This window comes from Sitophilus oryzae, unplaced genomic scaffold (assembly GCF_002938485.1).
Source record: "Sitophilus oryzae breed Bouriz unplaced genomic scaffold, Soryzae_2.0 scaffold_1430_pilon_pilon, whole genome shotgun sequence".
Taxonomy (NCBI): Eukaryota; Metazoa; Arthropoda; class Insecta; order Coleoptera; family Curculionidae; genus Sitophilus; species Sitophilus oryzae.
Window position 1 is genome coordinate 1,484,125 of NW_022146094.1, and position 18,189 is coordinate 1,502,313.

Sequence of the window (18,189 nt, forward strand, 5' to 3'; positions counted from 1 at the left end):
TTGGCCCTAAGACGGTTGAAATTTATTTTTAAATTGAATAAAAATTATTTTTAAGTGGTATAATTTTTTTTCTATAAATAAAATCTAAATTTTAAACAAGTCTAAGTCAATTTTTGGTAATGTTGTCTAGAGACTGACTTCGACAAAATTACCATTCGTTCATGGAGGACAGTCTCCTATTAAAATCCCCTTGTCTGAGATTTTTATTCTACTGAAATCTATAGTAACTGATTAAATATTATACAGAACGCACATAAAAATATTTATTACATTTACATCAGATCTGTCTCTAAATAAAATTACAAAAAACTTTGATAAGAAAGTAACTGCTATACAGGGTGGTCCGAACTGTATTCCGGAAACTAACTACTTTATGCTGCCAAAGTTTCCGGAATACAGTTCGGACCACCTTGTATATCTAATAAATTAGTTTTAAATATTCTGTGAGTTCTCACAAACTGCCAGACATGATTCGCTTACTAACAGAATAAAAAATAAAAACTAAAAAAAATCCGTAGGGAAAATCTAAAATTAACTCCTCTTATCATTTTTCACAAACTTTCATATTTCATAAACTTTTTTCCAGTTTTTTTCCTTCTCGTCTTAAAGCACATCGTGCAAAAATCCCGGAAAAGTTAAGGAGCAGTAACTTCGGTCCGGAGTGATGTGCAAGTCTAAGAAATCCAATTACTTCCTTTAAAACCCGTGAAAATTTCAGTATAAGTCTTCCAGGGATCTAGGGAAAATCCTGGAGACTCGGACATATTAATTGATTAAGGAGTTAAGAAAGATTAATAACAGTGTAAAATTAGAAAGAAAAAAAAAAGAAAAGTGAGTGAACTAAAATGAGAACTAACAACAATAAAAAATAAAAAAATAAATAGATAGAATAATTAAAAAAAGGGTTTAGTGTCACAGAAGAGAGGAGATTACCACAATGTCTGCAGGTAAGATTCAATTTCGATTGATTCAGAATTTCACATTATATGATAAACACCTCTTATACGGGGTGTTTCTATAAAGTGGCTCACCCCTATAATTTTTTTTATTTCTTCAGATACATTTTCATCGTCGTTACATGTATGGCCATGGCACTGTAAATTGAAAATTAAAATGCTATTTTTTTAATTCAAAAGGTCAAAAGTTTACCTGTATATGTCATTCTATTCAGAATGTAATTTTCTGTCAAATGAAGTAAAAAATACAGGTGTCATTTAAAAACGAAAGTTGTAGTAATTTCCGGTAAAACAGGAAGTGACCGAAAACACTTGAATACGACAATCAGTCCTGATTTATGTAATATACTAACGTACCAAATCTCGTTTATTTATCTAAAAAATTAAAAGTTATAAGGGAAACTTTGAGAAACAACCGGTATATTAAAAAGCAAATATTAATAAGTAAATAAAATATTTTTTTGTCATCCCTTCATTATTATCCTTAACCCTAATATAATAAACCATTTTTCATTCAATTTTCCCATGTTTTTGTAAATGTCTTCCAACATAAGATACATTTTGACACGTGGCAAGCCTCAAAACTGATTTTATCGCAATGTCCTAAGGTTTCGGAGGTTGCTTTTACCCTTCGGCGGCAAAATATACCGACCCGTTTCTTGTTATAACTCTGAGGTCCACTTATCAGATTGGAATTTGCTTAGGAAAGGGACATAAAGACGGAGTAACCCTAACTTAACGTTTGTAATACGAAAACGACATTTCAGAGCACAATAAGAATGCTTGAATTAGAGAGCCTAATATATCAAGACAAGAGTACATAAAAGCCTAATGTAGTCCTATCAGGAAGTGGAAGGTTTATTAAGGCGATAGAAGATAACTATCTAAGCTTCTGAATAACGGTCTAGGTAAAGCATCTCGCTCATTTGCTAACTATCCTCGCTATTAAAGTATCATTTAATCTACCGTTGCGGTTGAAGTACTATTTTATCTACTATTTTTGATAGGCTTGTGTCGTGTCATGGCCTTTAATTTTGACACCCAGGACGCTTAAAGAACTTTCACTTAAAAACCTAATAAGCTAACGATCTTGAACTTACACACACAAAAAGTTCATTGACAGACACCAGAGTAATCTTTTAAAAAAAACCTTTCTATCTTTCAGTCAGACCCACGTTACAAAAAAAAACACTAAAAATAAATTAAATAGGTCATCCCTAATGTATTTCACAATATATTTCTTTTTCGACCTTTTTCCTATGCAATTAACAGCTCCAGCCATTAAGTCCGGCCCTGGTACATGTGTTAAGCGCGCTAAATTTAAATTTTAAATAGCTTCACGAAGGAACCCTTGCACAATAGGAGTTTTTCTTTTGTTTTTCTTCCGCGTCACTTTTTAAAAAGCCTCGACCTTTCGCTAAACTTCGCACTTAAAAGTTTAAAATTATCTGGAAAACTCCCACTGTTTAGCTAGTAACGAAATTGAAAATTAAGTCACAGTGGAATTGATTAGGCTGTTTTAGGAATAGTCGAATTTGCGGTTAGTTTCACGCTTCGTTAGAATTTAGCTTTTGTAATGGTGTATGATTGAAAATAAATAGGGCTAAACACGGCCTAAATTGGTATTTTAATTATTTTATTTTTGTATTGAAGATTTCTGAAATATAATATAAATTTCTTTCGGCTCTTAAAGTTAGCTATTAAAGAAAATGTTTAATAGCGTCATCAAACAGCTTCCAACATCACTCTACCAAAAAACACATATAAATTACCCAGAGCATTAGCTAAACCCATCGTCAGCTCTTAAGCGATCTCCATTATCCTATAGACGCAAAAAGTACGAAATTCTGGAAAAATATCTCGATATTCGATATTTCTCCTTCCGAGACAAGCAAACTTAATGGAAGATAACGAAGTTTTTCTTTGAAAAAATTGCCCTAGAGATTATTTTTCCATGATCTTTCTTGTTCGGATGGAAATATCGATGAAAAAGACGAATTTTGCGAATTTCCAGTAGATTTTTCGGTCTATAATAGGGATGTACGATACTATTGATTTTTTCAGAAAATCGATAGTGTTATGTTAAAATATCGATATTTTCTTTTGCAATTTTCTACGTTTTTTTTATATTTATCTAATTATCTTGTTCATTTTAGTTTTAATTTATGGTCATATCAACTACTCTCAGCACAAGATAGTAAAAACATAAAGTTTAAATTTATTTTTTTGTAAATTGTATTTTGCATTATTTCAAAGAACTCTATATAAACAGAGAAGAGGTAAATTGCGGTTTAAAATCAAAGACAAGCACTTTTTAAACTACACGAAAGTTAATTTTTATTTTAACGTTCTTATTGCACGTTGTAGGTACATTTTCAAAGACTCCTCTGTTGGTTTTACCCTTTGTACACAGTCTCGACCTTTTTGAACTTGGGGCTTTCGCAGGGGACGGAAAAATTGCTTTTGTTTCCCTAGCAATTGTGAGGAAAGTTGCTTTAGGAAGAATAGAGGCGTATATTGCTGCCAGCAACTGCTTCGAAACATTGTTCAGCTTGGCGAAATAACAGCAAAAAAAGTTAACTGCCTTATTGTTAATTTTCCGCTCGTATTTATGTTAGAAATAGTATGTTGTTCTTTGTTAAACCAAGTCAAAGAGGCAAACGAGAAATTTATAATTGACAAGAGTTATTTATGTTTTATTGGTTTTAAATGTTATCACGTCGAGACAAACTTAGCTCTGCCGTAAAAAATGCCAAGTTGCCACATTTATTTATTTCCTAACATATACGTAAAAGTAGGCAACGCTGTGCCGGTCAAGCTTAATCACGTGACTAAAAGTTTATTTGGTATGATCTATAGTTTTGTCAATTCTTCAGTTGTATTATTTATCTGAAATATTCATGAGTGACGCATATAGGTAATTTTTCTTCGCTATTTTGTAATATATCACATAATGTATCCGAGAATCAACTTGTATGGTCCTTTATGTTTCTCATTCAAAAAATAAATGCATTCCATAAACCTTTTATTCTTTAGTTTTACGTCATTGAACTGTATAGCGAAAATATTTCATAGAAATATGCTTATACATACAAAATAAAACCAAAAAACGACGCTACATATCTAAATAGATTTCCAAAGGACACAAAATCGCATTTGAGTACGCGAAACACGTACGGTTACAAAATGATAAAACAAAAAGACCGTGAAATAGAAGCAAAAAAACGAAAGAAAAGACAAAAAACTGAAAAGAGCAAGCCATAGAAAACTGGGGAGAACAGAAATCATATTACGGAACTACGTGCCGTTAGTTATTACCTCGAGAACAAGAAAAAGAAAACTTAATGGGGAGCGAAATCGGCTTTAAAACAAGAAGAAAACGCGATCACGTTTCAAAAGGAAAAACTTTCCACCTTTTCCTCGGTTTACCTACACATAATATAAGCGTATGAATAAAAATAACCACGAGCCGAGCGTCTCTTACAAGTTTTGAAACGTTCCTTGTACGAGATATCTTTTGAAAATGTGTTAAATAATGTAGGAAAGTGTTTTTTGAAGAAACAAATAATTAAATGGCATTTAGAGGATGGTCTCCTCAAAATTATCATCGATTGTCATATGGTATATTATCGAATAAAAAATATCGTTTGTACAGGGTGTTTCAAAGAACATGTGCCATTTCTCGTGGTTTCGGCAGAATCGGACCCATGTTATATAAAATGAAAAATAAATCTTATTTTTACGAGAGGAAATTTTCCCACCACAGATGGCACATGGTTTTTTGAAACACCCTTATAAGCTGCTTGAAGGCACTTCTTGAATTAGTTCATTCATAATTCAAAGTTAGTTACATTTTCTATAAAATAACGTCTGCTACTGAAGTCGACTTATGTATTTACTTTTTGTTTGAGACAAAGTTCCACTTCTGTTGAATCGTATGAAACAGAGTGCGATAGTTGCGTCAATTTCCACTATATTTCAGTCAGTTTTTCTATGCTTCCCATTCGAGTTTCTATCTTTCGTATCCACATATCGTAGATTGCATTCGAAAATAACAAATTGTCTGTCTAAACGTTCCGAACAATAAATCATTTATTTAATAATACAGAAGCGTTATGAGATTATTTTTGAAGTAAATGGAAAAAGGAATTTCTGGGGATTTTCATTTTTCAATTATTGCAAACGATAAATAGAAACATGTCGTCTGGATGGTTCAAGTGTTCAATCTATCAAACGGCGATGGCATATGATTGATTATTTTTATTTATGTCACAAAACGAGTAACAGAGTTTGTGTAATGAATCGTTTCATAATCATACTTTTTTTGATAGATATAAGGCAATTTTAACATAGTCATAGTCTACCACATTCAAAGAAAAAATACCATTTTAAGTTTAAGCAACTCATGAATATTTTAAATAAATACAATAGGAGAACTGACAGCAAATCAGTGTCTCTGTTTAAATTCATTACTCAATCGAAAGTAATTCTTGAAGTGGAATATTTTCAATTTCCTTGAAGAGGAAATCGAAACGTACACAAGAAATCACGTCGCGGTTTGCATCGATTTTGTTATTACAAACAGATTTTACGACAACCGCACAACGCCAGTATACTTAAAATAGAATACCAATAGTAATCCTAGTTTGTGTATTTCCATTTGCATATTAAATAAAACCCATTGTCTCCAGGCACGATACAGTTCATTATTAACACTCTAACGATTTTCAGACAGGAAATAGCTTAAAACTAAAAGAATTTCCAACGTCCATTGTCTTTATTTATTTTTTGATTAACACAAGGTTTCTCTCGGTCAAAAACATCATAAATATCGCAAATAATGAAGAAAACTTCTATTATCTGAGCTTTCCTCTTTAGATCTTGTAATTACCAACTTATTTTCCGAAACTTCGCTATTGTTATCATTGTTCCCACTTTGCAAAAGTTTATTTTAACCTCTTAATTGCTACAAAACTTTAGGAAAATACTTTATACTATTATTGAGGTAATTCCTTGGAAAATCTTCTTATTCTATTCGACGTTGACAAATTTGAGGAAGAATTTTTTCTCTTCTTGCGTTATGATTGATGAAAAATGACGGTGATTTAGGTAAGCCTTTTCTTTTACATGCCTGGCTAGGTTTATCAATCGTTTTGGAATTTTTAGAGACAGTCTTTTAGGAACAGTTGACCTAGTATATAACAATGCAGGTTTTGTAGTAATTTATTAACAGTGATGTTTTCCTTATACAATATTTTTTGAATTATATCAATATCTGCTTTTACTCTGCTTTAAAGCTACATTTTTTACAAGGATTTGTGAAGTTTTAACAATAAAAACTGTAAATTTATAAAAATACATACATATACAGGGTGAGTGCGCTGAGACGAATTTAAATACTGTTTTTATTACGTAGGGACATAAAAAACTGTCCCAAATAAGTTTTGGTGCAGATAACACGTCAAATAGCAAACCCAAGATAGAAAAAGACAAAAATATAAATCGCTTTCGTTTTATATTCATAGAAAGTTCAAATTGAAATGAAAAGGGAAAACTGCGAGTTTCCTTGATCCCGATTTCCCACAATAAATAGATTTCCCGGATTTTTTAGGCGCGTTTCACAATTCCCGCCATAAATTTCGTTTTCCGCAAACGGTCCGGTTCTATACCGTCTTGTTTTTGTTGTCCCGGGATTAGGGGGTGTAATTAATTTTCCTCTACGTAGGCTCTCGGATTTCTTTCATTTTTGTTTGTTCATCTCGACTAAAAAGGGCGCTTTATAAATGTGGAGTGGGGCCTAATATAGTATCTGATTAATTTGGGGTAATATTTTACAAGTATTTTTGGATCGTATTCTGTAAAGTTAGATGAGGAAACAACGCAAATATAACCCGTTTCCTACTGTAAAAAATGTTCCGCACTCTGCTGTAAAAAATGTCATGTTGCCACATTTATTTATTTATTTCCTGACATTGTCACTCGTTTTGACACTTTAGTTTTGTATTACGAGGTTTTGGTTTAAATGAATTGTATTGTGATATTGTAAGCTTAAAAGTTTTTACTAGCAGACCTTGCACTCGAACATTGTTCTTTTTAGAACTTCTTTTAGTGCGAAGTGTACAGGGTGGGTCAAATTTGACGCTTTTAAACGGAAACACCCTTTTCTATAGGAAATAGACAAAAACTAATATCGGTGTCTGGAGCTCAATTTTGTCAAAAACATGACAGTGAAAACCGCATATCGATATCTGTTACCGTTTCGGAGTTACGGGGTGTTTTTCAAAAATATCCATTTTTAACAAATCGCTGTAACTTTTTTGCTATGGAAAATTTTGTATTCTTATGAAAACATTTCCAGAGCACCTTTTTACGTAGAATTTAATGGTTTAAGTATAATTTTTTTTAAATCAATAATTTAAGAATTATCAACAGAAAATTTGATTTCTTATATGAGACACCCTGTATATTTTTAATTTATTGAAAAGAATTTAAAATTACCTTTCCAAAAATATAACACACTTGATATTTTGCTCGATTCCTCTTCGAGATATAGAGTATATAAAAATTCGCCCGCTTTAATTAAGTAGGCTTTGAACGGCACCGGCTGTAATACAAAAAAATTCTAGCTGTGAGAATCGGTTAAAACGAAAATAATATTTGCTATGAGAGATGCAGAATTTTATAACAATTTAAAATATATTTAACCAAGATCAACACATTTAAACTATATCTAATAACAATAAAAATAAATAGAAAACCAAGACATGAAATTTTGCTACAGGTGTTCGACATATCGACCGTTTTTTATTATGGACAGACGGGGCCGTTTTTGAACATTTCTCGCGGAATTCATTAACTCAGTAGGGGTGAAAGATACCCTCTCATAACTGCTAAGTATTTCTAATTCTTGTCTAGATTATACGGAAGAATAAGGAACCTTTATTCTTCCGCAAATATATCCATAGGATTAGATCCATGGGCACTAACTCAGGCGGTCTCGACGGCCAACGGCTGGGATCTTGGTTAGCTATTCAATTATTCTTGAAATTGGCTGCAAAAATTTGCTGATAACTTCAGTATTCTGAGGCGGTGCGTCGTCTTGCTGGAAAAATATGTTTTCGAGTTCCATTAAGGGCATATCATCAATAAGGGGTCCAAAGCCTACTAGTTAAAAGTGGCCAACGTTTAAATATTCTGTATTTCGAAGGGGATTATAACAAAATATCAAGTGTGCTATATTTTTGGAAAGGTAATTTTAAATTCTTTCCAGTTAATTAAAAATATAGAGAGTGTCCCGAATAAAAAATAAATTTTTCTGTTGATAACTCTTAAATTATTAATTTTAAAAAAATTATACTTAAACCATTAAATTCTACGTAAAAAGGTGCTTAGGAAATGTTTTCATAGAAATACAAAATTTTCCATAGCAAAAAAGTTACAGCGATTTGTTAAAAATGCACATTTTTAAAAAACACCCCGTAACTTCGAAACGGTACCAGATATTGATGTGCGGTTTTCACCATCATGTTTTTGATGAAAATTGAGCTCCAGACACCTATATTAGTTTTCATCTATCTCTTATATGTTTTGTGTGTTTGGGTGTTTCCATTTAAAAGCGTCGAATTTGACCCACCCTGTACAAGATAGCTTAATAGCCAATGCAAAAATCTCATCGCAACATTATTACAATATTTTAAACGGAAAGGCGGTAGTACTGGCCCTTTATGTCCCTTTAGAGTTCACATTGCTAAAATCTTTTTTAATAACCCAGGTTAAATTGGTTTATTTTGTATAATAAATTATTATATTATTATATGACGTGTAAAGTGTTGAATTTATTTTGAAATAATTTTAAGATGTGTATCATAAAAACAAAAATTATGAAATATATTGATCAATCAACAAAATCCTTAGTAAAGAGAAACGAAATAAACAAAACATATGACGTAACAACCGAGGCAATACAAAATGGAAAAATACGAAATCTATTTTTCTGATAAATATTTTAAAAGAGAAACTCGGAAACCAATCTGCTTAAGAATTGTTTTCGGAGTAAAACTAGAAAATGGGGTATCGCTCGACCGGAAAATCGAGGTCTTTTAAAATTTCGCTTAGTATTATAGCTGCACAGAAGGACTGTATAATGAACTGCAATCTACATTTTTATCTGCCCCGACGACATGGTGCGGGACTTCATAATAATGTCATTAAACTCATGCAGTTGAACTAGTTTACAGATGGCATTGTAAAGATATAAGAGGATGGAAATAACTTAAAAAAATATAAACTCACTTATTAACTATAGTTCATATCGTGTATCTAAAATTATCTATTAATCAAAATATTTTAGGAGACAAAAATAAATTAATTATAAATTTATAAACAGTTATTATTTACATAAAAAAAACTCGCCTTCTTAACAACACTTAGTGGAAAGGACAATTACTACCGTTTTCCCGTTCAAAATATTCTAATAAAGCTACGATGAGTTTTTTACGGCTATTAAGCTATCTTAACGTATACTTCGTTCTAAAAGAGGTTCTAAAAAGAACAATGTTCGACTGCAAGGTCTGCTAGTGAAAATTTTTATAAGCTTAAACTATCAGAACACAATTCAGTTAAACCAAAAACTCGTAACACAAAGCTAAAGTACCAAAACGAATGAGAATAAATCCTGTCAATATTTGTATGTAACTATGAAAATACCGAGTGAAATATTATATTCTCAAATTCTAAGGTCAAAACGGTGATAGAATTCGACAAAGAATATGCAAAATTCTTTGTCGAAATAGACTATTTCCATTCAGCATGGTATTTATTAAAAAGTGTACGGGCATTGAGCGGAACCCGCGTCTATTTTAAAATTGAATTTCGTCGACGATCGTGTAAATATTTACCGGACCGTTTTGGAAAATCGGGGAATAAAAAAATCGATACAAATAGTTTTAAAAGACTGGTTATTTATTGCATTTTATTACATTTACCAGTATTTCTTTATTTGTTAAAATTGGATTATTTATTTAATTTAAATTCAGTAATTTTGTTGAATGTTTTAATTTTTGTTTATACAGGGTGTTTTTGAATTTTATTTAAAGTGAATCTGCGCATATTTAAAGTAAAACTAACAGCTACTAAATTGAAGGATTTTGAAGGACCTATTTGAAAAAGGGACATATAAATAATGTTATGTTTTAATACAAATATTATTTTCAATTTATTTCTGTAATCTGTACATTTTCTGTTTCCTCAATAGCCTGCAAATTTTGTGGAATACCACCCAAAATACACACTTTTATGCAAATGCCTAATAATGTTAACGCCCCTTAAATTTTATTTAAAAAAAGAAGAAATTTTGAACCTAACCAACAATTCATGTGGTCTGTTTTTGTATAATTGTTTTGTTCATTATTTATAGTGATTTACAGTAATTTTGTTAAATTATACGAATATTCTCGTTGATTATTGGTTTGAAATAAATATAACAATCTCCTTCAATGAAAATGCGAGTTGCTTAACTCTAATAATTTTAATTCTGAGCTGGTAAACGAGCTAGATGCTTTACCTAAACCATTATTCAGAAGCTACAAATCTATCGATGAAAATATGCATGAAAATTTACTTCCTAGCACACAACCAGAATATATTGGTACACAGGTACACAGTATCAAGTTTATTATAATGATTTTTTTAGCTTTAAATCAAATGTTTTTAGTGTTTAAGCGATCGTGCGATCCTTATCACCTTTCATCTCGCTAGCTCGTGTGTCACGGCCTTGAATTTTTACCCCCAGCGCGCGTAAAAAAGTTGCACTCATAAATATTATTTGACTCCTTCCTTTTAATCTTTCTACTCCCATTACCAAAACTAATTCTCCCAAAATTTAATTAAACTTCCAAACTATCTTAATTTGACGTTTAATTCCCGAATTGTTCCAGGATCGGCAGTGGCAATGATAGGTGCCAACCTTCGCTTCGGCAGCAGTAGTGCCAACGTGACGTCGAACGTCACCAAAGTGTTCCAGTGTCACCCGGGGGGCACGGCGGAAGCAGCCCTTATTTTCGCCCTAGGCACGTTAGGAATGGCGGCCAATTTGGCCCTTATGGCTGTTATACTTTCCAACAAACAACTTAGAAGGTAAACAAAATTAAGTTAAACTTCAAATTAACAATTACTACCTGATAACAATTACTTAATAAGGTAAAACCAAAAAGCCCCAAACTTTCTGTATGATTATTTAAATTAAAAATTTTTAATCACGGACTACAAGAAAAATATATGACTAAAAACGGATTTTCACCAGATATTTTTGCTTCTACCTCAAGACACAGCTGATATTGATTTAAAAAAAAACCGAAAAAAACATGATATAAAGAAACAGAAAAGAAAAACGCCATAAAACACTTGAAACCTCTTTCGAGGACGAGAAACAAGGAAAAATAAAACAAGGCTATATACAAACACGCTGGATACGGGTAAAAACAACCCTTTAAACCGAGCTTGGGCAGATGTGTTTAACCCAAACGAACGAATAGAATAATATCTCCATCAATTTGCGTCACACTGCGGAAACCCGCAAACCTACTACAACAACTCTTCCTTAGGAAGTGGTTACGGAAATTCCGAAATTGTACGAACACTTAAGTTCGTACTAAATCGTAACAATCAGTTCTTACGGCAAACAAATAATACCGTATGATCTAAAAAAAAACCGACGTTAAAGACGGCTGGAGATTGACAACCGATGATAATTTTGGCATGGTCAATCTCTTGGCCCATACTCTTCTTTATTTTTTAATGGCGCTTACTGCAAGTTGGCCATAAGAAGGTTCTAATTTATTTTTATAAATTCAAGAAAAAATATTTTTTTCGAAATAAAATTGTGTGTCTGGAAACGTTCATAGTTATTTTTTATACATTTTATCGTCTTGTATAATGCAACTTTATCGTTGTGTATAAAACAATATTTTTTTTCATGGCGACTTACATTTTTAAAAATATTCAGAAATTAATATTTCAAGGAATTTATTACGAGTAGAAAAAATATTGTGCTGGGTTGGCGTTAGTTTCTATGTAATTTGACAAATAAATAAAGCTGTCTCTTTAGTTGTCAGTTTTGAGTCAATATTTTTCAATTCTCTTTCGTGTCGATTGCTGATTGAATTGGAGCGAGAAATGGCTCAAAACGAAATAAGTAAATTACCAACACATATTCAGGCTGAGGCGACAAACGCCATATCCAAACTACATCAATTTAAATCCCGAATAACTTATGAAAAGGAATACAAAAACTTTCAAAAATTGAAGCAATTAAAAAACGTGCGAGAAAAAATAAAGTTTTTAACCTATCCTCGCTGTTAAAGTATCATTTAATCTACCCTTGCGGGTAAAATACTATTTTATCTACTATTTTTGATAGATATAAGGCAATTTTAACAGTTGCTATGGATTTTTTTATATATATTACATTATAAATTAACTATGCATGACATAGAATCTAAATTATCTATACCATTTCTCGGAACAATAAACTATAATTTAGTAGTTATAATAATAATTGCCCAAATTAATTGTTACTGTTTTGAATAACAATATCGAGCATACTTTATAAATTAACTTTAATTAATAATTGTTTTACGAGAGTATAATTAAACGAAATGTTATTATTTAAGCGGTACAATTAGTATTGAACGGTATCTGAGAACAGGCAGTCTGAAACAGACATCAATAATATGTAAATCCTTTTGCCAGTACTTAATTAAGTCAAATTTAATTTGAGAGCGACTTAGTTAAATTTGCATAGCGTCCCTCGAAAGGGAAAAGTTATCGAAGCCAGCGGAATAATCGATTAAAATCATTTTTTAATTAATTACATAATTAATTTGAAAGGACACAGGACCAATTTAATTTCTTAATACCTTTTAATTAAACTAAAATTTATATTAAGAGTCCATTTCAATAGTCCGAAAAAGTAGCAAAATAAGCGTTCAGCATTTAGCGTTTTATGTAAAACTGGCTATAGATAAAATAGCTCTGCAAACCTTAATCAAAGCAAGCGTGTTTGGAATTTTAGGTGTGGCTTAACACGACAGGATCAGGCTAAACCTTAGGTAGATTTCTGAAATATAATATATATTTTTTTCGGGCCCCGACCCCTGAGAGCGACCCGAAAGTACAGCGTAATAGACTCTTAACTTTTAGTTTCAATACTCAGTTTTTGTTAAAAATAAATATCACATTTAGTAACAAACCCCGAATAGTAAAAAAAGCAAAATAAAAATATTGTTTTTTTTTAGTAAAAATGGTTCAATGTCGAAATTACGGTCTAAAAACTTTTTTTTATTGTTCCATAAACAATAGAGCTGAAAATTTTCATTGTGAGAATAAACAAAAACAGTTTTAAATTGTATTAAAACCGCCAGCCATTTTTCATAAGTTTAATAATTCAATTAAACGAAGAATTAAAAATTTAGAACTTTTTTAACAACATAATAGAAAAGTTATGATATGCATGTTGTTATTTTTAATAAATTAAAGTACGTAATTTTATTTTCTGAAGTGTTACTGTTTGTATTAAACCAATAGTCATTTTTCATATAAGTTTAATAATTCAATTAAACGAAGAATTAAAAATTTAGAACTTTTTTAATAACGTAATAGAATAAGTTATGATACGCATTCCGTTATTTTTTTCCGGTAATTTTATTTTCTGACAAAGCGTTAATCGAATTGGTCATACACTCTGAAAAACTCTCGTGGAAAGTTTTCCACTTCATCAATTAGCGAGATAGATTAAACTGAGAATTAATCTGAGGCTCGCTCGGCCGGAAAAACAATCAACTAATCCTTTTGAATAAAAATATAAATTCAAATAAAACTCCTATATGGGTAATCCGTTTTAACAGTGACTAATTTTTTTCATAGCAACTGTTAAAATTGCCTTATATCTATCAAAAATAGTAGATAAAATAGTACTTTGACCGCAAGTGTAGATCATAGGGGTAGATTAAATGATACTTTAAAAGCGAGGATAGGTTAAAAACTTTATTTCTTCTCGCACGTTTTTTAATTGCTTCCATTTTTGAAAATTTTTGTATTCCTTTTCATAAGTTATTCGGAATTTAAGTCGCCTCAGCCTAAATATCTGTTGGTAATTTACTTATTTCGTTTTGAGCCATTTCTTAATTCATTAATCTTTTCTTGTATAAAAAATAACTATTAACAGTGATTATTTAGTCATATACCGTTTGCTCACTTAAATTTTAAATTATTATCATGCATAATTAATTTCTGTACTTATTACTATCTTAAATTACTGCTTTTTAGTAAATACAAATTAAAATGTGTTCGCCATGAAGAGAATAATTTCAGTTGCAAAAAAAATTATCCATAAATTCAATCAATTCCAACCGTAATATAGTATTATTTATTTAATATATTTAACAATTCGTGAGGAGATATGTATTTTCCTCGATATAATGGTATGTCAGTAGGTCAGATCAAGGGAAATCAATCGTTCTAAATATACTGTCGAACTAGGGCATAAAGAAAAATAAAGGGTTTTTGCTTTAAAAGAAATATATAAACAACATTAACCCATATTTTAGTATTATTTAATATGATGTAAAAAAGCGTAATGATGGAAATTATGAATAAATAGACTACACAAATATAATCATTCACTAGCACATTGATTAATCTATACTTAATATATAAAATCCTTAAATGACTGACTCACTGATTAATCACGATCCTGCTCAAACCACTCAACGTAAGAAGCTCAATTTTGGCATACAGGTTGATTCTAGGGTGTAGAGGTTCAATAAGAAGGAATTTTTGGAAATTCCAGTTCCAAGAGGGTGAAACCATCCCTCAAATATAACAATATTTTTTATTTAAGAAGAAAAAACGCTTAAACACGTATATTTTATTTTGTTTTCTTACATATTTTAAGATTTTTTAAAAATGTATACAGGGTGTTTCGAAAAATCTGGTTATTATTGAATAATATCATACCAAAAAAGTATGTAAAAACAAAAAAAAGACTGTAACAAAATGCGGCAAAAACAAAAAAGTAATTTAGTAAATAAGCTGCTACTTTTCTACGTTTCTCAAAGTTTAGCAACACCTGCCGCAAACGAATTTCGAAAGAACCGTTTTCATATCAACTACAAGAAAAAAGATATCGAAAAATAAGAAAAAGTTTCACCCACTTTTTCTCGGGTTTCTTTACCGAGGCTTTATCTTTGAAACGCATTAGAGATAAATGGAAATATAAGGGCTGTCCTTAATTAGGAAATTCTAGAAGTAAACACTCTTTTGCAAAGAAGATTTATCGCAGAATGGAAAATAAATATTTTTGAAAGTTTAAAAAGTTTGCTTAATCCTTAAGAGCTAAGTGCGATGTGGGTGGTATGGTGGTTAGATTTAAGTTGAAAATTATCCAGACTAATGTAATTTACTTGTACCAAGTTCCAAAGTTGTCGTTTGTCCTACAGTTAAACGAGTAATTTGATAGAGTTTGCCCAAATTATCAAAATACAAATATCAATAAATAAAACAGTCAGGTTAGTTACAAATGTTTCGAAGTGAAACTTCTTTACGCGCTTTGGGAGTAAAAATTCAAGGACGTGACTTTAAGACATCAGTCTCCAGATTTTTATAAAAAAAATAATATTTAAGTAGTCAAAGACAGAGGTTTCTTTTGAGTTTTATGACACTCCTTTGTAGATCTATCTACGTTTTCCCAGAAGCATAATTAGGCAAAAGAGAAGCCGGCAAGTCTAAGTTGAGGAGATTTAATTAAAAGTAATATAAGCCTGACTAATTTGATATTAACGGTTTGGTGAACATTTTGTCGCAGAGTTATAATTGAATTTATTTTAAGAATATCTGCGGCTTTATCCGGTTGGATTGTTCTCTTGATTTTTTATTTTTGAATTCTGCAAAAAATTCTAAATACGCTGTATACAAAATAGGCTGAGTCTAATGTTTCGATTTTTGAAGTAATTTCGTGTGAATCCATTAGACCGCTTAAAGCTATTCCGACGTTACAGGGAGGCATAAAAAGTACATTTTTACTCCGAATAGAACATACTCTTTTCTTAAAACATTACAAAATGTTTTAATCAACTTCAAACATTGCTAATAATGTAAACAGTAATCGAGCAACAATTTGTACACTCGTGGAATTTGACAGTTAATATCAGTTTAATAATATATTTTTGTACTCTTGTGCTTAGGCGTAACAGTGCTTTACTTTTATGCATAGGCGTTAAAATTACAAAAATTAATACTCTTCAGACGTTTGAAAAAAAATCCTTTTGATCTGAAGCGAGCGACTTTTTATGCGGAATATATTAGGGATCGATGTAGAAAATGACATATGACACGCGCCATAGAATTGTTAATTTTATCGGTATCGGGCAGAGTTATAAAGATTTAGCCATTTAGGATAGGACTTTAACTGGAAATAAGTCCTAATCATTTGGAAATCCGATTTAAATATTATTTACTTTTTGTGGTTGTTTACTTATTTCTTTTTGAGCTTGCTTCTACGTTTTATTTGTTCGCCTCTAGACCAAAGTAACTTTTTTATGTCAAGAACTGTTTTATTCTCCGTAAACAATGGTAATAAAAAAGCAACGAAACGCATATAAAAGAATGAAATAATGGCCGCCTGCCTTTATTCTCGGCAAAAACGAAAGATAAATATTATTCCATTTGCATTAAGTTTTCCGGTAGTGCACTCGTGATGAATTTTACCCTACTTCAGAGTGTCTGCGAAAAATGTGTTTATTTTTGCGAAAATAATTTTTGTAATACGCTAGCTTTATATAGATAACTGAAAAAACACGAATTAGTTTTGATATAAATGGATTTCATTAGTTTACAATCCATTTAAAATATTATGAATTATATTAATAAATTCGGAATCAAAATTTATATACAGAAATATACTTATTTATATTAATTTGATTTAAAAAGCCTCTTTTATTTTTCCAGTGATGAAACCCAGAATTCTTTTACAGAAATGAACCAGCCATAAAGATATAAACATTAATTAAGAAAAAAGAACACTTAAAGAATCACGATCCATCACACATAAATGCCTCTTCAAACGGTGTTTTAATGACCACCATTTCGACATCTAGAATTGTTCTGTTAACAATACTATCCTTTTCACGTACATAACGTCTTTTTATTCGAGTTTATTTCGCCCGACGGTCATTTTCTATCGAAAATAATCCCCGATAATCGATCTAGACCGCACAATATTGCCTCGTTTCCTTTTCGAACAGATAAAGTAACCGCCAGCTAAAAAGAAACGCCATCGACGGCATCTTTTGGCCTTTATTTCCAGCACTACATAGAGGAAACGAACTATGATTTATAGCCTTAGAGTAGAGGAAAGGGACAGAACAACCCTAATCGCGAGTTATATCGAAAAAAAAACGAGAAGTTTGAGAAAAGACGCTATTTTTCGATTTAAATTAGGGATGTACGACACTATCGATTTTTTCGGAATATCGATACTTCGTATTTTGTATCGATATTTTTTTACATATGGATATAGTATTGTGTATTATCACATATTGTTTTGGTTCAAAAAATCGATCATTTGATTCAATGATCAAAAAAACGGTGTAAAAGACGGCTGGGAAATGGCAATTGGTGATAATTTTGGTAAGGTTAAGCCCTAGATATTATAAAGAGAGCATTAAAATCGTTCCAGGCATTCTTGAGTTATAAATGGTCCAACTAATCGACGATTGTTTTATTTATTTAGAAAACTGTTCGTCCCTGTATCGATATTTCGAGAATCGATTTTTAGTGAATCGGTACTATTGCCCATCCCTAACTTATATATCGAATTTTAAGGAAGTCGCGATCTAAGATTATGTAAAGTTGAATTGGTTCTAGCGTTTAGTCGTTAAGTTTAAAATATAAAAGAGCTCTTTATGATTAAGTAAAACGATCTACTAGTAGATTAGAGCGGATAATAAAACTAAAAATACTACGTCATCAAAAAATCGTTTGTTTTTATAGTATTATTCGAGAATAAACTAGAAAGATATAATCCAAAAATTATACAGGGTGAGTCTTAAATTAGGTTTTTTTTGCGAAAAAAAAAATTGGAAAATACTGAATTTTTTGAAAAAAAGTTTTTAATTTTTTGTTAAAAATCATAATATCTTGATAATATGGCAACATAGGTTATAGATTAAATTTACAA

At 30.9% G+C, this 18,189-nt stretch overlaps 2 protein-coding genes across 3 annotated transcripts in view; one reads left to right on the forward strand and one right to left on the reverse strand.

The window, feature by feature from the left end:
* The window catches only part of LOC115876278 (midasin-like), an 84,847-nt gene that overhangs the window by 34,645 nt on the left and 32,013 nt on the right, over nucleotides 1-18,189 (reverse strand). The window lies entirely within an intron of this gene.
* LOC115876282 overlaps nucleotides 898-18,189 on the forward strand; it is a 36,237-nt gene continuing 18,945 nt past the window's right edge. The window contains exons 1-2 of the mRNA XM_030892004.1: nucleotides 898-947; nucleotides 10,892-11,090. Of these exons, the coding sequence (XP_030747864.1) occupies nucleotides 938-947; nucleotides 10,892-11,090 (209 nt within the window). The 5' untranslated portion in view covers nucleotides 898-937. The remainder of the gene's footprint in view (nucleotides 948-10,891; nucleotides 11,091-18,189) is intronic.